The 25,537-nt window shown below is 58.3% G+C and overlaps 2 protein-coding genes across 10 annotated transcripts; one reads left to right on the forward strand and one right to left on the reverse strand.

Annotated features, from left to right (window-relative positions):
- Positions 1-6,324: 6,324 nt before the first annotated feature.
- MOB3A (MOB kinase activator 3A) lies at positions 6,325-22,142 on the reverse strand. 6 transcript variants are annotated; one of them, XM_031438210.2, is made up of 4 exons: positions 21,993-22,142; positions 12,363-12,870; positions 9,005-9,178; positions 6,325-7,678 (listed from the first exon to the last, which is right to left on the reverse strand). In XM_031438210.2, the coding sequence occupies exons 2-4, from the start codon at positions 12,781-12,783 to the stop codon at positions 7,464-7,466; spliced, it is 810 nt and encodes a 269-aa protein (XP_031294070.2). In that variant the 5' UTR covers positions 12,784-12,870; positions 21,993-22,142; the 3' UTR covers positions 6,325-7,463. The 6 variants fall into 6 exon arrangements, with proteins under 6 accessions (XP_031294070.2, XP_064335735.1, XP_064335736.1 ...); XM_064479665.1 differs by lacking the exon at positions 21,993-22,142 and adding an exon at positions 20,978-21,199; XM_064479666.1 differs by lacking the exon at positions 21,993-22,142 and adding an exon at positions 17,577-17,723.
- A 259-nt stretch (positions 22,143-22,401) lies between these two features.
- On the forward strand, positions 22,402-25,079 carry IZUMO4 (IZUMO family member 4). 4 transcript variants are annotated; one of them, XR_838760.3, is made up of 10 exons: positions 22,402-22,629; positions 22,715-22,795; positions 22,888-22,959; positions 23,340-23,366; positions 23,458-23,533; positions 23,694-23,741; positions 23,822-23,836; positions 24,164-24,181; positions 24,318-24,414; positions 24,751-25,079. XR_838760.3 is itself a non-coding variant. In XM_031438174.2 (10 exons), the coding sequence occupies exons 1-10, from the start codon at positions 22,416-22,418 to the stop codon at positions 24,839-24,841; spliced, it is 657 nt and encodes a 218-aa protein (XP_031294034.1). In that variant the 5' UTR covers positions 22,402-22,415; the 3' UTR covers positions 24,842-25,079. The 4 variants fall into 4 exon arrangements, 3 of the variants coding, with proteins under 3 accessions (XP_031294034.1, XP_064335740.1, XP_031294031.1); XM_031438174.2 differs by having other exon boundaries at positions 24,400-24,414; XM_064479670.1 differs by lacking the exon at positions 24,318-24,414.
- The last annotated feature ends 458 nt before the right edge of the window (positions 25,080-25,537 follow it).

A 25,537-nucleotide genomic window follows, 5' to 3' on the forward strand; every position in this document is an offset into this window, starting at 1 on the left:
GAATTCCTGTCCAAGGCCACAAGGCCCACAGCAGGGCGGGGTGGAGTGCAGCCGCTGGTTACGGGGAAAGTCCAGAATAGGCAAATCCAGAAAGATAGAAAGTGGGCAATGGGGGCGTGACTGCATGGGGCTTCTTTTAGAGGCATGAGAATGTTCTGGACTGAGGCAGAGGTGACAGCTGGACGACCTGCGAGTGGACCGAAAGCCCCGAACTGTCAGCGGTCAGACTCTGGAGTGGGTCGGGGATGACTTGCGGGGGTGCTCACCTGCTGACCGCTAGACCATGTGAGAACAGCGCCAGGTGGACCCTGCTGTCCTGTGAACCCCAGGTGCAAACATCCGAATGCTCCGCGTTTCTTGGGAGGGTCTGAGCAGGCCTGTGAGCATCCCGCCACAGGAGATCAGCAGCCGGGTGCGGGGGACCCCACGTCTGAAGAACATCCAGGACGGAAACAGGCACTTAAGGAAACGTCTCTGGGGGGAGGGTGTAGCTCAGTGGTGGAGCACGTGCTTAGCGTGCATGGGGTCCTGGGTTCAATCCCCAGTGCCCCCGTTAAATAAATACACAAATAAACCTAATTACCTGCCCCCCAAATAAAAGACCAGCTGTCACTTGTAAGAAATTTCAGGAGGAACTGTGCTGAGAACGCAGCTCAGAGGTGGTGCTGGTGAGGGTGTGAGGCGTCGGCTGGGGTGCCCAGATTCTCCTCAATGGTGGAGCAGAAGGGCACCAACCTCCTGTGCCCCAGACCCTCCGGACCCGCGGGGGTCCTGCCCTCAGGGGACGTGGGGTCATGTCTGGGGGACTTCTGGCATCCAGTAGGTGGGGCCAGGGATGCTGTGTCACCCCCAGCAGCGCCCCCCCAGCGGATGACCGGCCCCCTTTGTCAGCAGGTTTTTTGTTGGGTTTGTCTGACCCTGCAGCAAGGACTCTTCCCTTAAAATCTGGGCTCTTCTTGTAAGTCAACCTTATTTCAGTTTAAAAAAAAAAAACAAAAACCTGGGCTCTTCTCCCCAGGCGGAGGTACTCGTTCAGGAGGCTTAGTCTGTTTCCAACGGCTGAGGGCTATTTAACCTTTGGCTATTAACTTCTAGTTTTGCTGCTGTCGCCTAAGTCCTGACAGCTGATCTTCTTTTTTGTTTTCTTTTTCGTAAGGTGAGGGCCTGACTTACTGACTTCAAAGAGGGCATCACGGACCAACAGCTTGCCGGCTCCTGGCAACGTAAGGATCTGGGACGTCTCCCCACGGAGGCTGCCTGGTGTTACAGGTCTTGGCTGGTTTCAGTAACTGACCAATTTGTACTGCTTGTGTTTTCCCTTCCCACCCTTTAAATTCCTGCTGTCTGTTTTCAATTCACCAATAAAGAGTGAGCCCGTGAAACAAATGGGGGCCCCGCCCTCAGGCCCGTGAGCTCCTGCCCCCGCAGGGCCCTGCAGCGGCCCAGGAGTGCCCCGTGAGTCCGGGTCCCGGGACGGGCACGCTGTCTTTTAAGGGCCCTGCTGGTTGTGGCTGCAGTTTGTCCTGCAGCCACAGTAAGCAGCACAGGGCCGGTCCTGCCGCACCTGACTTGCTGTTGGGAGGCTGCGACCAGCACGCAGCAACTGCCTTCGGATTAGAGGCGATGGCCTGTGCTGTTTTGGGTGTTGCTTTCTGGTTTTTTTTTTTGAAATTTGACATTTTTCATGTAGTTGAATATACCATCGGTTAAATAAGGAAATCAATGTCCACAAATGCTTTTCTGGTAGTCTGGCCAAAACCGAGGCTCTCTGGTTGTTGAGTGAGAAATTAAAAAAAATGGCCAGTAAATAACCTTTAATGGATTGCATATATAACATATTATTTTACTTTTAATTATATTAAATTAATATGTATATTTTTAAACATTCTATTTCTTTTTAAAAAATATTTAATGGAGGTACTGGGGATTGAACCCAGGACCTCGTGCATGCTAAGCTACACCCTCCCCCTAAATTCATATATTAATTTTGTAAATGAATTATATGATATAAAATAATCTTAATAAACGTATGCATCATTTTATAATTAATATATAAATAAACATATATTAATGTATCAGTATATTAATGTATTTTCTTAGCTGGCAAGAGAAGTAACTTTAAATGTTTATTAAATCATTTCAACATGTTTTCTGAAATTTATATCTCATTTAATGTATTTCCACACATCAAGTTTTCTAATATATGTTCCCTATAGATAATAGATGTCCCCTATAAATTAATCAAGAGAACATGATCAAAATAAGTACACTCTTTCCCATGTGTGTTATCGCAATGCCTGCTTTCTCATGACTGGATTGCCTGATCCCCTCTGAACCATGCTGTGCCTTTTTTAAAAAGCGCTTTATTGGGACAGAAGTCACATGCCATGAGATTCTCCCATTGAAAGTGCAGGGCTCAGGGGGTTAGTAGCTGCGGAGTTCGGCCAGCACCACCCCTGTCTAAGTGTGTGTGGAGGGAAGACGGTGTCAGGGCAGTGGTTCTACTCCTCTGCGAAGTCCTCAGATTTTACCAGGACAAGGGAATCAACCTCCATGTCAGGAGCTGGCCAACTTTTCCTCTGGAGGCCCGAGAGTGGCTGTTTTCAGCTTCTCTGTCCCGCTGGCTCTGCTCCACCTGGGGCTGCAGATGGTCTGTACCTGGGCCAGCAGGGCCGGGTGCCAATAAAACTTTTCATAAAACCAGGGAGAGACTCCATTTAGCCAAGCCCTACCCAGGACTGCTGCCTTGGTTTTCTGTGAGCTAATCTTGTGTGATGCTTTAAAATATTCACCCCATAAAAAATGCAAATAAATAAACCATATTACCTCCCCCTCCTCCCAAAAAAGAATTAAAAATTTAAAAAAATTTAAAAATTTAAAATGTCCATCCCTGCTGTTTTCTGTATGTTCCACCTTCCGCAGCGGCTGCTCTCCCCGCCTTTGCCCCTCCAGTTAATCTAAAAGGATGCGTATTAGCTTACATTTCACCAGCAGCTAACCACGCACGTATACTCACTGCGCGACCTTAGTTTTGCCAGTTACCATCATCTGTGGAATGGCAGCTACCGATTCTGGCCATACAAGATGACTATATGCAACTAACGTCGCCTGCAAACACGGCGCTCGATTGAGAAACGGCAGGAGAGTCAACCTCAAATTCACAAAAGCAGCCAGTTATGAAATCAGTTCCAAACTCAAGAGGGCACCTAAAGTAACTCTGAAGTTCGTCTGCAATTATACTCGGGATAGTCAGGAATATATATATATATATATATATATTTTAAGATAAGAAACTCATATTGCCAGATATTGAAATCACTCTAACTTTAGAAGGTACATTAAAACTGGAGGCTGGGGTAGGCAAACTCCCAGAAAAGCCAGAAACAGACCCCTGTGTAAGTAAGCAGCATTTCTGATCTGCGCAGAGGGGCCGTACGGCTGCAGGGGGCAATTCACTGATTATTTAAAAAAGACAAATTTCTGTAGAGCCTTACCTCACACCACATGTGGAAATTGAACTCTCTAGTTTATCTAGTGTTTAACATTGGAAAAAAAGGAAAAAGGGGGTGTAGAGGTGTAGCTCAGTGGTAGAGCGTCTGCTTAGCTTGCACGAGGTCCTGGGTTCAATCTCCAGTATCTCCATTTAAAAAGAAAATGGAGAATCTGAAGAAAACAGAGGTTTTCATACTTACATAAAGGCCTTCCACAGCCCAAGTTTCTAAGCTCATCAGCAGGGGTAGAAAGACTGACCAAAAATATGAAAGTTCAAGAGTAAGGGAAAAGTATGCCAAAATGATCGTAAACCAAGTTAAAGGCAAACGAGAAACCAGGAGAAATTTGTGTAACACACATGACAGATTACATATAGGCAAGCTTTTATAGATAAGTATGTGAAAAACATTTACAAGCCGACACGTAAAAGGTGTTTATAAGCTGGTAAGGAAAGGACCACTTCCCAGGGGAGAAGTGGACAAAGGATAGGAGTTGGTAATTTAACTAACTGGTCAACAGGGACTTACTTATAATAAGGATGGTCCCTGTCAGGCTGAGAAATGACTCAAGGCCCAATATCCAGGGCTGAGAGGAAGATGGAAACCCAGGAAACAGGTTTTTTCTTTTTGGTGTGGGGAAATAATCAGGTTTATTTATTTAGTTTTAGAGGAGGTACTGGGGATTGAACCCAGACCTTCTGTATGCTAAGCATGCGCTCTACCACTGAGCTGCACCGTCCCCCCAGGAGACATGCTGATGGAAGTGTAAGTTGGTTTCCCCTTTCTGCAGGGCAACACACAGCACATCAGAAGCCCCCTGCAATGTAATTTCCCTCTGATGCTGACACCAGTCTTGGCGGTCACCTGCGTCAACAGTTAAGGATGTGTATAAATACTCAGCTGGAGGGATACGTATCGTAGCTGTGAAACAATGAACAACCGGGCGGGGCTTCATTACGTTAGGGGACACCCCTCGAAGCATGATCTCAGCAGAGAGACAAGCATATCTGAGGTTTTCAAACCCTCCCTCTGTGCCCCCAGGGCCAACTCCCCGCCTCTGCGTTGGGTGGTCAAGACGGGGACCAGCTATCAGACTCTGGAGTGGAGAGCATGGGTCTAGGACCATGCCTGCTCCATCCAGTCCGGAAACCTCTAGCGCAGAGGGCTCGGATCTTCTCAGATGTCCTGCTGGTAGTTGTCGACTTCCTGGAAGAACATCTCTTACGGGCCCCCCGGAGGCTGCCTCCAGGCTGTCCTGCCCTTCTTTGTCAGGCCTGTTGGGATGAGGCAAGTCCACGGTCATTCCTGAGGGGCAGCCCCTCCCACGTTGGCCAGGACCAGCGGGTTTTGTCCGAGCCAGCTAGCTGCTTCCTTCCACCACCAGGCCAGACTTCCAGACACCAGCCCCTGCCCCCCTTACCTCTTCTGGTTGGACACGTTTTGGGATGAACCATCCTGTGAGAATGAGCGAGTCTCAGGCCCGTGGAGGGAGGAGTTGCTCAGAAGTTGGCCTGCCTAATTCTTGCATTCCAGGCAGCCCAAGTCAGCGGGTCGCAGGCATTCTGTGTACAAAACATTTCCTTCTGAAGGGTGTATGAGTTTCCTGTGGCTGCTGTAGTAAGTCACCACAAACGCTGTGACTTAAATAATACACATTTATTCCCTTAAAGTTCTGGAGCTCACAAGTCCAAAATGGGTTTCACGGAGCTCAATTCAGGTGTGGGCGGGGCTCATCCCTCCTGAGGCTCCAGGGAGAACCGGCTCCTGCCTCTTCCAGCTTCTAGAGGCGCCGCATCCCTGGCTCGCGGCCCGCCCTCCATCCTCACCGCCAGCAGCGCAGCATCCCCCGTCTCTCTCTGACTCTGACCTCCCGCCTCCCTCTGATGAGGACCCTGTGATGGCACGGGGCCCCCCTGGGGAATCCAGGGTCACCCCCATCCCAGGGGCCTTAACTTAACCCCACCTGCAGAGTCCCCTCTGCCTGGTGAGGTGACATGTCCTCAGGTCCTGGGATCAGGATGTGGACGTCTTCAGGGGCTGTTGTTCCAAATAACAGTAACAGCTCCTCAGATTTTAAACTGGTCCTGGAAATCTTTGTGGTGCATTTGCAAAATCAAAGGGTAAGGAACTGGCTTCTTTGGAAGGTGTTTCCAAGTAACAGAGAATTCATGCTGGAGATACTCTCCCTCCGACGGGGACGGCGCGCCCTCTAGGGGCAGGAAGCTCCACGCTGGGCTGGAGGCCACCCGCCAGGCACAGGCCCCAGCCAGCCTCGCAAAGGACCTTCCGGCTACGGCCGACCTCCTGCTCCGCCGTTAAGTTTTCTGTTTGAAAGGGGCCCCTGAGAGTAACTGATCCCATCTTTCACACGTAAGAAAAAGTTCTGAGGTAAAGTAATCACAGACCAAGGTCGCAGGCCAGCGAGGACAGGGCTGAGACAGAAGCCACCCCTGTCTGTTCCCTCTCATTCTGTTCTTCTGCACACAGTTCAAAGTTTTCTGGAAACTTCTTTTTTTATGTAACAAAGAGGCAGACAGAATCACGCGTGTTCAGTGCTGAAGGCAAGACGAGACACAGCTGGAGCGCGGAGGGAGGTGGGTGCCTCTCCACCTGTTCTCCAGTCACCTGTCTTAGTCGTCCCGCCCTGCACTCCAGGAAATTCTGGCCCCACCCACACTGCACGCACGGTTATCTACTGGGCGGGCCACCAACCATGGTGACATCTAAGATTTCCTTGCCCCTGGGGACGAGGGCACCCTGGTGACAATGGTGGCAACATGTCCCAATGCCAGGCCCTCCCGCCAGAAATACAGAAATAAGCAGCAACTGCAGGTCAGGAGACAGTACAGTTTATTCTGCTGATCGTGTGGGAACACGCTGGGGTGAGGGAGGGGGCAGGGGACCCTCTGTCCTCCCGTCCCACCTCCTTCCCCCACCTGGCCGGTGACCTGGAGGGCACAGTGGTTATGGCATTTGGTCATGGTTCTGCATTTAAAAGGAGCTACATTCGATCAGCCGATCAGCCGGTTTCCTGAAGTCCTTCAGGGCCACCTCCCAAGGCCTCCGAGAGGCGGACTCCAGCGGCTTCTGAAGGGACAGAGGCCCAGGTTGCGTTAATTGCACTTGATCTGTGTTGGTGTTGGGTGGTGGCGGTGACCCCCTCAATGTGAGCATCCCAGACACCCAGAGGTACTCAGAGTCTGTGTGGCCTGAGGCAGAGGCCACCCAGGATGCCTTTGGGGGGGGGCTGGGCGTGGCTTCTGTGGCCACCGCAGTGCGGTCCCACCTCCCGAGGCTCTGCGGGGAGATGGTGTGGGGTTTTGGTCCTGTAGCCACAGGGGTGCCGCACCCCAGAGGGCTTCAGCGTGAAGTTGGTGGGCACGTGCAAAGGCCGGTTCTAGCGAAACATTCGGTGAAACTCAAAGGTCCCAATCCTGGAGGAGAGGCGTTCCATGGAGTCATCCTGTCGTTTGTGACACAAAGGGGACATTTTTCCAGGGAGGGGCACTCACTGTTTGTAGGTAAAACACGCTCCCCTCCCCTGTAACATCTCATGGCAGTGGTAAATGCAGCCAAGGATTCAACCCTTCACGGGACACGAAGGGGCCACAGGGACGTGGGATGCGGGCGTGGGCTCGAGAAGCAGGCAGACGGGCCGAGCCTCTGGGAGGAACCGGGGAATGGAAGTGGGCTGGGGAGGCTGCGGGGAGGACGGAGCCTGGCCGCTGGGAACCGGACTCGGGGCCAGGGCGTGGATCACCTATCCCAGCCTCGATGGTCAGGCCCCAGGGCCCCAGACCGAGCAGGCTGCTGAGGAGACAGGCCCCAGGTGGGTGGCCGGAGGCCCGGCCGCAGCTCCAGCCTCGAGGCAGGTGCAAGTGGTTTACAAGCGAAGTGGGTTCTCCTGGTTGCTCACAACGCACAGAATCGCAGAGTTCAAGTTCAGCCTCCCCCGAGACAGCAGAGACAGGCTCAGGGAGGCCACGTGCCATGGCGTGGGGCTCCACAGCTGCTGCCACCTTGGAACTGAAGCAAGGACACAACCCCAGCGGCAGAGCTCGCTGGATCAGAACACATGGGTCCTGGTTCCGGAGATACAGCTCCAGAGTCGGAGTGTCCCCCAGGTGCGGCATTGGTGACAGCAGGGCCGCGGGCTCTCAGTGGCACATCCGTGCGGTCATTTCTTTCTGTTAGGAACAATCAGCACAGCAGATACCCACATCAGGAAACCAAAGGCAAGAGGGAGGCCGGGGGGCACGGTCTCAAGGGCCCACAGGCCTTGTTTAACAGAGGCCTCACAGAGAGCAGGACGGCCAGCAGCGCGCCGCAGGCCGGGGCGGGGGGTCTGCCTCCAGGAAGGGCTCTGAGCGCCAAGGGGGGAGAAGAGGGGTATGCCACCGAGGTGAAGAAAGCAAGTGCGAGGGCACAACACGTGTAGTGCCTGCTGAGCTGAGAGTCCCACAAAGCGAGCCGTGTAAAGCGGCACCCACTCCGCAGCTGTGCCCAACCCCCGCTTCTATCTCGTTCCAGAACATTCCTTGACCCCAGCATAAAACCCCTTCCCCACTTGGCATGTGCACTCGAACTTTAACTCTGGAAACTCGCTAACTGATAGGCAGGGCCTGTGAGGGAACACACAAAAGTGAAACAGTTACACAAAGATGTTTTGAGAAGTTTCTGAATGGGGACGCAGAGTTCGGATCTCAGTCTCCCTGGTTCCGGCGGGCCCTGGATCGTTCCAGCACTTTCGACCTGGGGAGATGCCCAGAGAGGGGCACGGAGGTGCTCCCACACCCCTATAATCACCCTGGGGGGTGTTCTCCACCCTGGTGAACAGTGGCTGCAGCTGGTGGGCACTAGGAGAGCAGCCACCTGTGTCCTGTGACTCGCAGGTCCTGCTCAAAGCCACTGGGGACCGCCGTGGCACAGCCCGGCTCCACGTCACAGCCCAGGTGACCTGAACCATCCCATCTCCAGGGTGGGGTCAACAGTGGCCAAAGCAGCAAATCCCCCGAGACAGATCAGATTAGTGATTGCAGGGGCTAGGGTGACAGCTAATGGGGGTGGGGCTGCTTCTGGGGGATGGAAGGTTCTGGAACTTATCAGAAGTGGTGGCTGCACAGTCTGTGAATGGTCTGAACACCACTGAATTGTTCACCTCACAACGACTGATTCTACATTATGTAAATTTTACCTCAATTAAAACCAGAGCGGGTAGGGAATAGCTCAAATTGCAGAACATGTGCTTATCATGCATGAGGTCCTGGGTTCAATCCCCAGTGCCTCCTCTGAAAATAAATAAATCTCCTTACCTCCTCCCACACACACAATTTTTAAAAATTAAAACAGAAAAGCCTCCCGTGCAAGAGTGGGCATGGCAGGAGGGTGTGGCGGTGGGGGTGGGGGCTCCAGGGAAAGCGGGGGCAGCTGCAGGCAGGAGCCCCCCAGGACCGGGGTCTGGTGTCACTGGGGGCGCCCCCAGCAGGGGTGGGGACAGGAGGAACCCGGCTCACCAGCGGCTCCAGCTCCTTGGTGTCGATGAGGCCAAACTCGGTGACAAAGTAGTAGAAGTGCTTGTAGCAGGTGTTGACGTGGGCCTCGGAGCCGAGCTGCGCGATGCGGTCGAAGTGGTGGATGTAGACGTGCACGAACACGCGGAAGAGCCGGGACAGGATCTTCCTCACCACCTGCAGGAAGTTCCTGGGGAACGGCGTGCCTGGGCGGGCGGGCGGGGGTGGGGGGCGGCAGGGCGGCTCAGCGGGGGCCCGCCGGCCCTCCCCGCCGCCGGCTGCTCCCCCACAGCTCCCGGGGCGCGACCGGGGATGCTCACTGGTAAAGCCCGGCCGCGGGGCCAGCCCTCACGGGACGCACCCCCGGCCTTGCCGGCGCCAGCTCAGAGCCAGAGCGCCCAGCCAGCGGGGACCCGCCGCCCGCTGGGCCTGGGTGAGCCCACAGGCTTCTGTGCGTCTGTTCCTAGCTACGTGTACTTTCTGTGTAGAACGGGACAACTCAGACAAAACGTTTTTTGACATTTGGTATTTTTCACTTAATGTATTCATACCTCTCCCTGTAAACGTGTTTCACTGTTACTACTTAAATCTGAACTTAACTGCCTGTATACAGTAGACTGTAACTCCTCCTAAGACTGAACTGAATGTTTTCTTTCTATTTTTAAAGTCACAGCACAACACACACACCCCGTAGGACTCGCAGACCCAGCGGCCCTGAGGGGGCCGGCCCCCACCCACGTCCTCTCCTCCCACAGGACAGACGCCTCGTGCTCACTCCGTCTGCCCAGTGCAACCGGGCAGGGGGCCTGGGCCCAGGGGTAGGACACGTGGAGCCGCCAGCACTGCGGGGACAGGCACGGTGCGCCGGGCACGTGCTCCTGGAAGACGGAACCGCCAGCCCCTGGACGGCGCTGCGTCTCCCGGCCCTGAGGTCGGCGAGGAAAGGCTCCAGAGACGTCCAGGCAAGTGCCTGGAGGTGGGCGAGCGGGGAGGCTCCCACGCTGTGTCTGCGGTGGGACTGGGGACAGCCCGCACCCAGTCCGGGATGGGAGACGAGCCCGCGCGGAAAGGCTGCCGGCGCGCCGGGGTGGAAGGCAAGCGGGAAAGAGAAGCTCCCCACCACCAGGCGTCTACCCGGCTTCCGTCCTGCTGCGCCAGGTGCCCCAGGCCAGGCGACCCCTCCCGGCCTGAGCAATGATGGGACTTATATTCTGTTGTCCCGAAGCCCCTGTGAACGTCTGTTCCAGGCAACAGGGCCCAGCGGCTCCTGGGGGTCTACGCGCAGAAGGTGCAGTCAGCATCAGCGAGGCCTCTGGGTTTTCTCCCAAGATCCCTCGGGAGGAATGCCTGACCCTCGAGACACCACGTTCACGGGTGTCTGAGGCGCACACGCTGTCAGTGAAGACCTTTGAAAACCACATGGTGGGACATCGCCTCCAGGGCGGGGGACCCCCATAAGGGAAAGCCGTCTAACAGCCACAAATTCAGGGGCGCACAGAGTGCTCAGCGGCAAGGAAGGCGACGGAGCGCACGGGTCGGCTCCAGCTTTGCCGGGTCCTGGGCCTGACGTGGCTGGCACCCCATCCCCTGCTCCTCTCTCCTGCAGGGGGTGCCAGGAGACATCCCACCCTGGGGGTAGGTGGGGCAGCAGCCCTGTAGAAGGGCCTAGAAACGAATCTTCCAGAACTGCACTGCCCACGCTTGCAACCATGCTCTCACATGGGGTCATGAGTCCCGCCCACTGCCTGCTTCTGTAAATAAAGTTTTACTGGAATGCAGGCCTACTCCTCACGCACACTTGTCTGTTTATCTATCATCTAGGGTGGCTCTCAGGCTACATGCAGACCGGGTAGCCCACACGGACCACCTGGGCTGCGAAACCAGAAAGACCTACGACCGGGCCCTCCACGGGGAAGGCTGTGGACCCCGCCCTTTCTTTGCCTGGCCACAAGTCTAACCTTGAGGGGTGCGTGGCAGGCTCTGGTCCTGAGAAGCACCACAGATGAGCAAAGAAGCATTTCAGCCGCTTGCCGGGCCGGGGGTCATAACAGGCCGAAGGGCCCTGAAGAGCTTCCAGTGTAGCTGGCCCTGAGGTCTACGGACAGGGCTAGAAGGTGCAGCCTGGGCCAGGCGGGCCCCAGGGAAGGCGGGAGCAGCCCCAGAACCCATGATGTGTTTGTGCACCAGAGCCTGACCCTCGCTGGGCAGCTGGGTAACGACCACCAAACTCACTTGTCTCCTTGTTGTGGTGGCCTCTTTGGTAAGATGCCTGGAATTCACCTTCTGGGAGCAAGGAGCTGACTAGAGGCACTCGGGGCCTGAATTCCCAGATGTGGGCCCCTCAGGAGCTGGGGCTAGGGTTTAGGGGGTCCCAGCAAGGCTGTGAGCCAGAACAACAGGGAGCACGTGCAGACTCAGACCCCGAACCTGATGGGGACTGCCCAGGAATCTATTTTGGGATGGCCTTTTCCCAAGTGGGTCCCTGCAAGCCCCCCCACCAGATCCAGCCCTGTTCACTGTACAGAGAGTGGGGTTTGGGCGGGGGCGGGGGTGCTGAGAAACTCCGCCAGGCACAGAGCCTGCCTGCGGCCAAGGGCCAACTTGCTAGGACACTGTGACGACCTGGTGACATGGGAACAGCATCTGCTGAGCCTCCCGGGGCCGCTGTGACAAGTTACCACTACTCAGTAGCTCAGGACAACGCGTGAATTCTCCCACAGTTCCAGAGGCCAAGAGCCCCCAGGGCGCCCCAGGCCCAAGCGGAGGTGTGGGGGTGGCTCCTCCGGAGGCTCCAGGGAGAATCCCTCTCCTGCCTTCTCTGGGCTCAGGACCCCATCCTCCACTGTCTCACCGCCTTCCATCCTGCTGTGTGTCTGCCTCCCGCAGGGCCCCTGCGATGCCATTTAGGGCTCACCCAGATAATCCAGAATAATCTCCCCATCTCAAGACCCTTAACTTGAAGCCAAACGTGGTCCCTCCACACACGGGAGCATCACTCAGCCACGAAAAGGAGAGCAGCCCTGACACCCGCTCCCACGGGGACGGACCCTGGGATCACGAGCTCAGGGAGAGAAGCAGACACAGAAGGACACACAGCGTGTGACTCCATGGACGTGGGACGTCCAGAACAGGCCAGTCCGCAGACACACAGAGGGGCTCCTGGCTGCCAGGGGCTGGGGAGGGGGTGCTTTCGGGGGGACGGAATTAGAGCTGACAGGTGCACAAGGCTGTGAACGTACTAAAATGCCACCGAACTGTGCACTTTCAGGGGGCGGCTTCCACGGTGTGTGGATTCTATCCTGATAAAGCTGTTAATAAAAAGCCAGAGGAGCGTGTGGTGCCCGCCTGCCCACCGACTCACCGACGCTGGTGGGGAAGACCCCCTCGTCGTTGATCTGCAGCTCGATCCAGTCCATGAGCAGGTCCATGTACCGGGGGGCCGACAGCGCCGTGGGCCGGCGGAAGCGGTGCTCGTCCTGCCAGCGGTACTCGTACTTGGGGCCGCCCGACATGATGGGGCAGGAACGCTCGGTGCAGCCGTCGCTGATGGTGCCGTAGATGAGGTTGACGCGGTTGAAGAAGTCCACCACGTGCACGGCCACCCAGTCGTTGAGCTCCTCACCGGCCGGTAGCTGCACGGCCAGCTTCAGGTCCAGCCCCGCATTCAGCGATGCCTGCGCCTTCTTGTGCAGCTCGAAGCGCTGGGTGCCTGGCTCGAACTTGCGCTTGGGCCGGAAGGTCTTGTCCTTGTTGAAGACTTGCTTGAGGAAGGGGTTGGACATCTTGCCCGCACTCTACAGGCGGCCTCCAGGCAGGCCTCTGCAGGGACGGCCAGGTGGGACGCTTGAGACAGGACGGTTGCCCCAGACCTGGAATACACAGAGGAAGACTCATCGCCTGTCCCCTGAACCCTGTTCTGGAAGCACCAGTGGGTGGACTGGGGACGCTCCCTGGACGTGTGGTTTTGAGTTTCACCAAAAGGATGCAGACTGCCCCGGGCACGTCTGCCTGCCTTAGAGCAGACGCTGAGCTGGGCCCCCCACAACTCAGAGCTGGTGGCATCCCCTCCCCGCCCGGGGGCTTCCTGTAAAGCAAGAGAGAGCGCGCGGAGACCCGCACTTGGGCCGAGGCTGACCCCAGCAGGTTAAGTGGTGGCCTCTACAAAGAGACGTCCACCTCCCTGGGACCCAGGAGCGGGACCCCATCAGGAGAAAGCGTCTTTACAGACGCGACTGAGTTAAGGATCCTGGGATGCCCTCGTCCGAAATTATCCGGGGGGCCTGAGATCCAATGACGAGTGTCCCTGTAAGAGCAGACAGACATGGGGAGGCTGTGTGATGACAGACTCAGGGACGGGGTGATGACTCTACAAGCCGAGCGACACCAAGGACTGCTGGCACTGGTAAAGCCTGGAGAGAGGCCAGCGATGGGTGCCTCCTCAGAGCCTCAGGAGGAAGCAGCCGGATTTCGGGCTTCTGGCCTCCAGAGCTGGGAGGGAATACATTCCTGTTTTATCTGTTCCTCCCTGTGTCTCCTGTCCGAATCTCATCACTGGTTCGGGGCCCACTGTAACCCAGTGAGATCTCATCCTACCATTCTGACATCTGCAAAGACTCCATTTCTGATGGTGGTTATGAATTCCGGGGGACACTAGATGGTCACCCCAGTGGACCACTAAGTGAAGACTCTTCCACGAGCTGGTCCAGTCTTGTGACACCCGTCTCTGGGGACAAGGCCCTGGCGTGGGGGCTGCCCCTGCTGTGACTGCATGACCCCCCCAAGCTCCTCCCCAGCTCCTCCCCGCACCCAGTCTCCCCTGTTTGGTGGGGAGAGGCTCACACTCGGGACCAGTCATGGCGCCAGCCCTGTCACCACCACGGCTGTGACTAGCCCGCCGCCCCTTGCTCTCGTCTGTGGCCTGGGTGGATGTGCCTTCCCGAGGGGGTGGACGTGGCTGGGACAGAGCGGGGGTGGGGGTGGGGCTCCCGGGAGCTCCTCCAGGAGCGGCTGCAGAAGGGAAAGTCAGCTCGGAGGGGAAGTGGAAGCAGACGCCTCTGCCCACCCAGGGCCAGGCCCCCTGGTTTAGTAAGCACCCGCTTACCCACTACCTGATACTAAACCCCTGTTCGGGATGCCCCATGTCTGCAGTGGGCCTCATGTCCTTCTGCAGAGACCCCTCACCCCCAGAGAATGGATGTCAGCGCCAGGTCGACCTCGGTGACAGAGAAGCAGTTCCAGGCAGGCGGGGCCCGAGGCTGGCGAGTCTGGTCATCCCGGCAGCGCACGGGACTGGGGACCCAGGCGGAGGGACCGGGAGTGGAGGGCGGCACCAGTGCAAGGGCTGAGTCACCACCGCCACATCCTGGAGCCCGGCGTCTCCTCCAGCTCGGTCCTTCCACACCTTGTGGGGCGGGAAAGAAGAGTGTCTCCCAGAGGCCCAGGGCTCCCAGCTCTGCCTTCAGGCAGACGCCTCTAGAACTGGGATCAAGGGGAGCCTCGGCCGTCGCCGGGGTCAGACGGGAACTGGTTCCAGGAAGCAGTCTGGCTGGACGCGCTGCCTTCCGAAAGCCTTCGGGTTAATTCCAGAAACAGACAGATACTGCAAAGTGCTGGAACCCATGTTCTAGCCCAGGGGACACTGCCCGGGGCGTCAGAGCCCGGGCAGCAATGCAGAAGCTGACTTAGGAGAATTTAAAACAAGAGTTTGCTCCAGCCTGAAGGGGGATGGCACTGGAGCTGAGCCTCTAGAGCGACTCCCTGCGGGGCTGAAGGGGCATGGAGGGCGGAGCGACCCCCTCCCTGAGAGGGCTCAGCAGTATCCGGCATGGAAGCCTCCCTGCCCTGGTCAGGGCGGAGGACCTGGCCGGCAGAGTGACGGCCCCAGAGACACCCTGCCCTGGTCCCGGGACCTGAGGACATGTCACCTCATGGGGCAGAGGGAATCCTGAAGGTGGGACTGGGTTAAGGCCCCTGGGATGGGGGTGACCCTGGATTTCCTGGGGGCCCTGTGTCATCACAGGGACCTCATCAGAGGGAGGCGGGAGGTCAGAGTCAGAGAGAGACGGGGGATGCTGCGCTGCTGGCGGTGAGGATGGAGGGAGGGGCCGCGAGCCAGGGATGCGGAGCCTCTAGAAGCTGGAAGAGGCAGGAGCCGCTTCTCCCTGGAGCCTCCGGAGGGGCCAGCCCCGCCCAACTCTGGACTGAGCCCAGGTCAGACTCGTGACCTCCAGCACCATGAGAGCTAACCAATCTGTGTGCCCCTGGGCCACAGTCTCTGGTGACTTATTACAGCAGCTGCAGGAAGCTCAGACAGAGGCCAGGCAGACAGCCCAGGTGGGCGCCAGGCTGGAGACCTCGCAGCTGACTGAGCTGGGTCGCTCAGGCCCTGCCCACGCGCGGGCCTGGAGCCCTCAGTCCGCGACTGCAGGCGAAGCTCCTTCACACTTTTGGGCCCCACTGGACAGAGTGCTGGAAGGTCAGCTCAGGGCAGCGGGAACTCGCCAGTCACAGAAGCTGAGCATCTGGGGACGGAGCCGGGGGTGGGAGGAGACCCAGTGAAGAGGGGAAGGACCCCCTACACGAGGGTGGCTGCTAGCCAAAAGGAGAATCGCGGTGCTGGTGAGGACACGGGGCGGTCGGAGCCCTCCTGCACTGCTGGTGGGGACATAAGCTGGGGCATTGCTGTGGACAACAGTCTCCTGGTTACAGAAACACCGAGTTACTGTCTCACCCAGCAGTGCACCCCTCAAAGCCCACCTGAGAGAAGTAAGAACACATGTCCCCACAAAAACCTGTACACACACATGCCCAGCAGCTGACTCACAATAGCCAAAAGGTAGAGACACCCAAACGCCCATCAGCAGGTGAACTGATCCACACACTGGGACATCACTCAGCCGCGAAAAGGAGAGACGCACTGACGCTCGCTCCAACAGAGAGCACGATGCTCAGCGAAAGAAGCAGACACAGAAGGACACATAGTGTATGACTCCTTGCATGTGAAACCTAAGTGTCAGCGAGGCACTCAGAGCAAAGCTCGGAGCAAAACAGAGCCCCCCCCCCACTTTACAGATGGGAAGACTGAGGCCCAGACTCAGCACTGCTGACATCAGGGCCAGTCCTGGGCACTGGCGTGTGTGTGAGGCAGGCTCCCTGGTGCCCCCTGAGTCCTGAAAACCACAGCTGTCTCCTGAGGGCAGAACCACCCCAGGTGAGAACCACTGAGTTAGAAGAGCTTGACTCAGTACTAACTAGTTAGTGATCGGTAAGTCAGAGTTAAGCCACACAGCTGGTGGCAGGAGGAGCTGTAGTTCACACTCCGGCCAGACAGGTGAAGCCTCGCCCCTTGTGCCGGGCCACCTGCCCCCACGGCCCCCGCCCTCCACTATTCAGGCTTCCACCTGTCTGACCCCAAAGCCAGGGCCAGGTACCCCCCCCCCCCGGGCTTGGACTGCTCCCTCACAGGCCCCTCTGCATGCCTGCAGAGCTGGTGTGGGTGCTTCCGGCTCCCACTCTCCCTGTTTCTGTAGGGTGGGCACAGCCCCAGGTGCCCAGGGCCTGGACAGCAGGAACGGGGTCCCTCTGAGAATGGGGTACAGCCAGAAACTTGCCACCTGCTGGCTTCTCTCCCGACATGGAAAGACCCGACAGGCTCAGCCTTAGACCCCCACCAGGAGGCACTAATTAAAGGGACCCTGAACCCGCCCCGACCCTCTGTGCCGAGGGCATGTGAGCCGGACGCGCCAGGCGGGGACCCTGCGGCCCAAGGGGCCCTGAACCTGCCCAGGTGATTCACCTGCAAGCTGAGCATCTCTCAGGCTACCCCGGGCACTGGTCCTGCTAGAGACGAGAGTCGCCCCTTCCAGCGCCTGCCACCTGCTGGTGCCAGGGAAGGCGATGTCTCCTGTGCGACTTACTTCGGCCCTGCACGCCCTTCCGCAGGAGCGGAGCGCGGCCTGACTTTGGCAAGGAGAAGACAGAGCGGGGCGGAGCTGCAAGCAAAGCCCCCGGAGCCGCTTCTGTGTGGCCCGCCCATCCGGGCTCCTCACCCGCCCTGCAGCTGGCCTGCCAGCCCCTGAGAAATCATACCGCACAGAGAAACGCAGCCCGCCCGCCAGGGACCAGCTGCTGCCTCCTGGTTCTTTTGGGGCCTCTCCAGGGACAGTTTTGGGGGTTTAATCCCCGACGACGTCACCTATGGACATGTGCCCTGCCCGACAGGAGAGGGTGGGGGGCTCCATGGGCCCGTTGACCACGTCTGCCTACAGCCCTTCATGCCCTGCACCAGCGCCACGCCAAGATCGTTCTGGAAGATGGGGCGGGGCGGTGGAAGGGGCCTGTAAGGTTCCTGCCTGCCTTTCTTTCGCCTCAGAAAGTAGATTTTTTTTTTTAAGTGGAAGCAATGATTTTCTGAAACACTTCCTGGATGGGCAGAGTTCCCATCAAAAGCAAACAGCTTTCTATTAGAAATACACTCCCATGGTGGAGAGGTGGCCGGCCGCCAGAAAGCGCCTTTTCCTGAGAAGCATGCAGGAGGCCAAGGCACCGGGAGACGCCCCCACGCTGCCCCAGGTACCGTCTCTGGGGCTCCTTTCTCCTGGCTCTTCCTAGAAAGCCCCCAAGGACGGCGCTGGGGAAAACCAGGACAGGCTTCTTGGAATCCAGCGCGAAGGGCTCCCTCCCCTAGGTTCTTCCTGGAGATGAGATGTGTGTGGCACTTCGAAACTCCCAGAGTGGCCAAAGTTCAGATGACAAAGCTCCCCTGCCCCAGCACACACCCACCCTCCCTTCTTTTTCTGAAAACAAAACACAGTTCCTGTAAGCAACTGCCTTGGGGGGGGGGGGGCACGCCGCACCTTGGCCCAGTCGCCACTTCCTTCCGGTGCCTCCACATCCTGCCTGGGCTGCGACACTTACTCTCTGGGGACAGGCCCCAACCTCCGAGGTCGGTCCTACATGTTCCGGATCGATCGGCATGTAAACCTGGGCCCCTGGCCTGGCAGCCTGAGTGTCTGGCTGGAAGATGCTCGAGGCCCAGGATCTGTCCTGTTAGAGGTGGTTGTGCCCCACGGCTGTCTCTCAACATCTAAATGTTTATTTTTATACACTGCAACGGCTCCCTGGGTGGGGAGGCAGCCCACCGCCCTGCAGGACACACACGAAGACCAAGGTGCTCTGGAGGGGTTCTGTGTGTCCCAGCCTTCCTGTTGATGGTTTTCTTTAAAAACAAAAACCAATTGAGACACAACTCACATACGATAGATTCCATCCTTTCAAAGCACACAGTCCAACGGGTTTTAGTCAGATCAGAGTGTGTAACCGTCACCACTCTCTAATTCCAGGACATCCTCCTCGCCCCACAAGAAATGCCGTGCCCGTCAGCAGTCACCTCCTACCCCCCTTTTATGGGCTGAGTCACGTCCCCCAGAAAGACATGTTCAAGTCTTAACCCTCAATCCCTGTGAGGGAACCCTGCTGAGAAACGGGGTCGTTGCAGATGCAATTAAGACGAGGTCACACTGGAGGAGGGTGGGCGCTAAGCCACGGCTGCTGTCCCTACAAGAAGAGGGAGATGAGGACATGACACAGGGAGACAGCCATCTGACAGAGGCAGAGGCCGGGGACGTGTCTCCAGGTCAAGGAAGGACCACTCTGGCCGGCCGCGCCACAGGCTGGGAGAGCGGCGGCAAGGACCCCCCAGCAGGGCCTCCGGGAGCGCCGAGCCCACAGCAAGCGAGAGGGGCTGGGGTTCTGAATCTGGCTGTCTCCACTGAGACGGAGAGAGGGGTGCTGGGTGTGCCCCGGCCAGCGCTGCCGGTTCTCCTCCAACCCCTCCCTCCGTCTCAGTTCCCCGTGCGGACCAGCACGGATTTAGTGCTCAACAAAACGGGGCCTCGGGGAGACCAGAAGGGGAGAAACAGGGGGAGGTCATGGGTGGTGTGTCCCCCCGCAGGAGTCGTAACTCTTCCTCCTGAGGACTCGGCCCAAGGCTGTAAGAGCTGCGGCTCTGCGCTGACCAGCGTCCTGCGTGTCACCGAGGGGAAGACAAGAGAAGCGGCACCCCATATGCACCCCCACTTGCTGGCTGTCCAAGCTTCCTTTTAACATCAGGGTCGTCGGCACTCGCACTGACCCCAGTCTGCGGGGAGGGCGTCCCTGCTCGGAGCGCCGTCCATCAAGCATCGCAGTCTCTCCAGGCGCTGAGAAGAGCCCCAGCCTCGCTCCGCTACAGCCCTGGGTCTCAACGGGGGCGACTCTGCCCCAGGGGCCACGTCTGGGGGGCATTTGTGGTTGTCACGACTAGGGGTTCTCCTGGCATTGGGGGGGCCAGGGAAGCTGCGCCACACCCCACAGTACACAGAATGGCCCCCCACAGAGGATGACTGGCCCCAGGCGTCTCATTTGGGACTAAGGAGCTGCAGGAATGACCACTTCCCTCCCAGAACCCAGTTCCTGAAGTTGGATTCGCCTCTCTGGCTTAAGCAATCTCAACCTCGAAATTCCAGGAAGTCAGGAACAGGGCTCACCAGCTGGGGCATGTCCAAAATTTCCCAGAGTAAAAACCCAAGTTCCAGGTCGGCTGCTTGGGGAATTTTTGTTAAACTTCTGTTTCGAGAAGCCCCGGGGAAGGGAGAGAAGCTCCTGGGATGGGATGATAGTTAATGGCTGACTTTTCCATGAACTTGGCTGGCTCTGGAACGTCATCACACATGAAACAGACCACCTTAAACTTGTTAGGAATACGAATCATCTAAAAAGTCCTGAAACTGAAACAGCACTTCCGCGAACCCCCTCAGGGACTAAAATAACCACTTCTGCTTTTGCTGAGAGAGGCGAACTTAGAACTCCACTTGTCGCAGCTATTTGGGGCGCCTGGTGTGCGAACACCACGCTCGAGAGTTTAAAGATGAGAAAAACAGTCTGTCCTTCAGGGAGGCTGAAGTAAAAAGTAAACCACCAAGCCACGGAAAGACACAAGGAACCGTAAAGGCGCGTCACCAAGGGGAAGTGGGAAAAGCCTTTCTGAGAGGGCAACGCTGTGCTTCCAACGCTGGGACGCTCTGGAAAGGTCGGAGCAGAGCTATGGGGCCAGCAAAAGGGCCGGTGGTTGCGGGGGTGGGGGGTTCGTGAGGGAGAGCTGGACAGGTGGAGCCCGGGGGTTTCTGGGGAAGTGAGACTACTCCGTGTGATGAAATGACGGATACACGTCCGTATACAGTTGTCCAGGCCCAGAGAACGCACGGCACCCAGAGGGACCCTAACGCACACGGATGCTGGCTGACAGCGATGTGACAGTGTGGGCTCACCCCTGTCACAGACGCCCGCTCAGGCGGGGGTGCTGGTAACGTGGGAGGCGGCGCACACGTGGGGGCAGGGGTTATACGGGAAGTCCCTGTGCCCCCTGCTCGGTTATACCGTGAGCATGAAATTGCTCTCAAAAAATTCAGTCTGTTGAGAGAAAAACTACAGCTGACACGAATTCACCAATTACAACACACCAAGCCCTTGGCTAAATCCTTTGAGTTGCTCACCCCATTTAAGAAATAGCTAAAGCCACAGACAGGAAGCAGAAAATGACGAACGCTAAGAGAGCAGGAGTGGGACATCTATTTGCCCAAAGACTAAATGCCGCGGAAGGCACTGAAGTGTAACGTACACCATGTGTGTAACTTCTTTTTGGTAGCCATGTTGGAAAGTAAAAAAAATGAAAAGAAACAGGTGGCTTTAACATTGCTAACAGTTTAACCCAAGAGCGCCAAAATATCATTTTAACACCATAACAAATATAGACAATATTAAAGAAATATTTTGTCCCCTCACCCCACACACACCGAGTCTCTGGAGACTGGTGCGGATTTTACACGGATGGCACATCCCGGTTTGGACCACTTTTCAGGCACTCCCTAGCACGCGAGGCCAGGGGCTGCTGCACTGGACCGCTCAGCTCTGGAAGGTTTTAAAAGGGGGAAAACCCACCTGTTGGAGGACGAAGCAATGGGATGGGTGCTGTTTGAGGTGGGTGCTGGATTTGGACCCTGGGAAGGGGAGAGCAGGTTCCAGTTTCGTGGTGAACAAAGGGAGCCTCCGGAAGGGAGGAGAAAAACGGTGCCCTGGGGTGTGGGCAGGGGTGGAGCAGCCAGGACTTCCACTAGCTTCAGTCTGTAATCAGTACAACAGTCACTGACAGACTAAAACTTGGGGTGGGGAAGGGGGGGCGGATGGGCGCTCAGGACTTTGGTGGGGCGACTGCAGTGGCCCGTCCTGACATGGGCCAGGGCAGGATTCTTGGTATCGCTCAGCGCTGAGTCTGTAAAGTGGCCTCATAGGAGACTCTGAACTTTCTGCTGGGTGGAGGGAGAATGTAGAAGAAATGTAACAGAACAAGTCCAAAATCACAAAGTGCAGGCAGGCGGTTGGGTGTGAAATATGTGAGGTGCTTCTGTATCCTATGCCGAAATGTCATCCAACAGTGCGCTCTGAATGCATGCAGCTCACTGCAAATCAACCGAGTCTCTAAAAAATGGTTTAAAAAGAAAGATGCAAGGGGCAAAGAGCACAAGTGAATAAAGACTGGAGGACCCTCACCCACAAATGAGCGGTGGCTCTGGGTGGGAGCATCCCTGGCAATTTATTCTGCGCTTTGTGACCCTCTCCAGTGCGGAGATGCAGCCGTGAAGTCACCCAGCGGGCAGTGCGGACACGCCAACGCCTCCCGCCCAGCCCCTGCCCACTGCTCAGGGACTCTGGGGACCAAGAAGCAAGGGCCCTGCTTTCAAAGGGCTGGGGTCCGGTGGGCGTGGACCCTAAAATCCTGTGGACTTTCCATCCAAACCAGGAGGTGGGGTCCCGGTTAGCGACACGGCGAGAGGGGGTGACCCTAAAGTGACATCTGTAACCACCAGTTCGACCCAGGGCCGCCACAGCTCCTTCTCCTCCCCTCCTGAGCGCCCCGGCCTCCCGCCGCCCGCGTTCGTCCCGCGGAGGGACCCACCTGCCGCCCGCCGTTGGAAGGGCCAGGCCACGCTCGCCGCCGCCCAGCGTCCACGGATCTGTGCCCGGCCCGCCGGCCAGCCCCGCCTCGCCGAGCGCTGCGCGCGACCGCCCCGCCCCCCCGCCGGACCTGCTTCCGCTCCCGGCCGAGGCCTCCCCGGAAGCGGAGGAGCTTGTACGGGAGGTGGTCGCGGGCGAGGAGCGCAGGCGGGGGCGGGGCTAACAGAGGGGTGGAACCTTATCTGGGAGTGGTGGTTCGTGGGCGGGGCCTGGGAGAGCGCCTTCAGTTGTCCGTTGCGGAGGCGGGGCCTACGTCGGGGGCGGGGCGCGAGCGCGGCCCAGGAGGGCGCCGATGGCGGGTGCGCGGCGGGGGGCGTGGCGCGGGAGGCGCCGTCGGTTGGCCGGCGGCGGGCAGGGGCGGGCCATGGCCCTGCTGCTGTACCTGGGACTGACAGCGGCTCTGGCCCGCGGCTGCTTGCACTGCCACGGCAACTTCTCGGAGAAGTTCTCCTTCTACCGCCATCACGTGAACCTCAAGTCTTGGTGGGTGGGCGACATCCCCGTGTCGGGCTCGCTGCTCACCGACTGGAGTCAGGACACAATGAAGGAGCTGCACCTGGCCATCCCCGCGGAGATCAGTGAGTGCCGGGGCCCCGTCTGGGCGCGCCCCTGGCCCAGCCAGATCCAGGACCGCGCCGCTCACACGCCTCCTCCCGTCCCCAGCCAGGGAGAAGCTGAACCAAGTGGCAAATGCCGTGTACAAGAAGATGGATCAGCTGTACCAGGGGAAGATGTATTTCCCGGGTAAGGGGGCGGCCGTCACGTGCGGGACACTGAGGCAGAGCTCACCCGCCCTGTCTGAGGCTGACCTCTCTTCTGCCTCCCTACCCCGTTAGGGTATTTCCCCAACGAGCTGCGAGCTATCTTCCGGGAGCAGGTGCACCTCATCCAGAATGCCATCATCGAAAGTGAGCAATTGAGGGCTGGGGGATGGAGAGTGCTGCCCAGGGCCTGAGGACCCAGGGCCACCGGAGTATGTGTCTCCTTCCAGGCTGGGGGTCCCAGGGCCAGGGTATGGCTAGGGCTGGAGTAATATGAAGAGGGCATCTGGCTTGTTGCAGCTGGATGTCAGAACTCAGGACAGAAAGAAGGGATGACACCTTGGGGAAGGGACCTTTTCATCCCGTGGATACCAAGGGGGCACCTTGAGGGATAAATCCCACCCTCCCCAGCCACCTCCCCCCACTGGTCCCTGGAGGCCCTGAGCCGTGAGTGGCCTGGGTGGGCTAGAGCAGGGGACAGGATAGGCCTACTAAGAAGGCGCCATCTGTGCTCTGGTCCCCCACAGGCTACATCAACTGTCAGCGTCACTGTGGTGGGTGAGCCTCTGTTCGGGTTGTGAGGTGCAGCTCGCAGCCCTGGGGCCCAGAGGGTAAGAGCCTGCTGCCGCCTCTGCTGTGTTGCAGGCGTCTTCCAGTATGAGACCATCGCCTGCACCAACTGCACAGACTCGCACGTCATCTGCTTTGGCTACAACTGCGAGTAGGGCTCAGGCGCAGGCAGATGTCTGTGCTGGGGGCCCCTGCCATGGGTTCCGAGACTCTCCATGGAGAGGCCCTCATCACCTGGGTGGGTGGATGGAAGCCCCCCAGCTGGACCCTGAACGTGGGCCATGCCCCCTCCACGTCCCGTGTTCCCGCAGGTCACCTGTGCAGTGGGAGACCGCAGTGCAGGGCCTCCTCCAGTACATGTGAGTTAGGGCAGCTGGGTTCTCGGAGGGGAGCCCCATCAAGGCCGCTTGGCCCGACTCCAAACGTGCTGTCATTGTAGGAATATGTGGCACAAGTAAGTTCCCCCTCCCCAAACCCAGCATGAGTTTTACGAGGCAGTGCGCGCTCGCACCCACAAGGGTGAGTATGGGCCAGGAGTCCTTGGGAGGGTCGCAGCCTCTTCCTCCGACAGTCTCTGAGCTCAGCCGGCACAAGGGGGCACATCCTGGTTAAAGGGACCCCACAGCCTGGTCCTAGCCCTCTCCCAGGTGGGTGGCAGGGCGGTGGTCAGAGCTGGGGAGGCCCCCGTGGTGCATGTGCACCTCCACAGAGAGGCCTGAGGCCACGGGCACAGCTCATTCCCAAAGCTTGGAGGTAACCGGGGCCCTGTCATGTCTTTCAGACAGGACACCAACACGAGGTAAGGTCCCCAGGCCCGTGACCCTGGAGGGGAGGGCAGGGTGGCGTGGGGTTGTCTGGGCCAGTGGGGTTGGGCAGGGGTGCTGGACGGGGTGGGGCCGCCAGGCAGGGCTCTCTCTGCACCTGGAATCGTGCAGACATGGCCTCTGCCACCACACCCGTGCCATCACCTCACGATAAACACGAGCCCCCCCTCCTCCTCCCGGCCTGGATGCGAAGAACCACTCCAGCATTGTGAGTGATCCGCGGCGTGGGGCTGCGGGGGGCCGGGCGGGCCCTGGGGCAGAAGCTGTGCCCAAGCCAGAGACTAAAACCCCGACTACAGCCAATTTACAGCCGGACCCCCCCACTGCCTTTTGCAGCGCCGGTGGTGGGAGCGTTGGGTGTAACCCTAATGCTGTCTTGAGGGTGTGAGCACGGGCAGGGCCCCCACAGGTGGCTTCGAGGGTCCGCCTGCGGCCCTGTCTCATGCCCCAGCTGGGAAGAGGGGCCCAGGCCCCCAGCAAAGACCCCCCCGGGGAGGGCAAGGTTGGGGAGAAGAAGGACTGGGGCACTCATATCTCCCTGCAGCCTGGTATCACCAAGCTTCATGTGTCTGGGGCGCCCGCATCTGGCCAACCTGACTCTGGAGAAGGCCTCCGAGTGCCTGATGCAGCACTGAGGGCCCGGGGCCAGCCAGACCTGCCCCAGCCGCGGGCAGGACCAGGACCCTGCCAGACCGTCTCAGCCTGACCCTGTGGAGCAGGCCTGCTGCTGCCTTGGGTGCCCCACGTGCCAGGAGCCCTGGCCGGGGCAGGGGGAGGATAAGAAGAGGCACGGGTTTGTATATAGTACAGAGCCGGCGCTGGGCACGATCCCAGCTGTTTTGATGGAATGATTAAACATCCTTGACCTTTCTCACTGCGGCGGCAGTCCTTCTTGGGGGCTGGGGCCCCAGGCCAGGTGCGTCCAGGGTTGTGGCTGCAGGGCGTTCCACGCTGACAATTCATACCTGGGCAGGTGTGCAGGGAAACCAGCCTTGAGAACAAGTGGCTCTTCTGATGACTCAGTGAATCTGTCTGGTGATAACCAGGGCCAGCTTTGGGCACGGCGGGGCTCCTGTCACACCAGGCTGCCCTGGCTGAGGCTCAGGAACTGCTGACCCACTGCTTAGCTTCTGGAGAACATCTGACATGGGTGGTGAGGGAGACAGGCCCAAGCCAGCTGGATACAGGGATGAACCCTGTTCAGGAGATGGGAGGGAGGCCTAGGGGTGAAGGGACTGCCAGAGGTACCTCCTGGGCCTGCAGATGCTGCCACGAGCCCAGCTGTTTCCCGGCTTCCAGATGGCAGCTGAGCCCTCCTCTCGCTCCCCGTC

The sequence above is a fragment of the Camelus dromedarius genome, chromosome 27 (genome assembly GCF_036321535.1).
Source record: "Camelus dromedarius isolate mCamDro1 chromosome 27, mCamDro1.pat, whole genome shotgun sequence".
Classification (NCBI taxonomy): Eukaryota; Metazoa; Chordata; class Mammalia; order Artiodactyla; family Camelidae; genus Camelus; species Camelus dromedarius.

Bases quoted from the DNA above. Each gene is read 5' to 3' on its own strand.
- MOB3A (XM_031438210.2), bottom strand. From the start codon at position 12,783: ATGTCCAACCCCTTCCTCAAGCAAGTCTTCAACAAGGACAAGACCTTC. The intron at 9,179-12,362 runs GTGAGTCGGTGG...AACTTCCTGCAG, and splicing joins GGTCTTCCCCACCAGCGTCG to GTGGTGAGGAAGATCCTGTC. The intron at 7,679-9,004 runs GTGAGCCGGGTT...TGTTCCTAACAG, and splicing joins CCAAGGAGCTGGAGCCGCTG to AAAGAAATGACCGCACGGAT.
- IZUMO4 (XM_031438174.2), top strand. From the start codon at position 22,416: ATGGCCCTGCTGCTGTACCTGGGACTGACAGCGGCTCTGGCCCGCGGC. The intron at 23,367-23,457 runs GTGGGTGAGCCT...GCTGTGTTGCAG, and splicing joins CAACTGTCAGCGTCACTGTG to GCGTCTTCCAGTATGAGACC. The intron at 23,534-23,693 runs GTAGGGCTCAGG...GTGTTCCCGCAG, and splicing joins TGCTTTGGCTACAACTGCGA to GTCACCTGTGCAGTGGGAGA.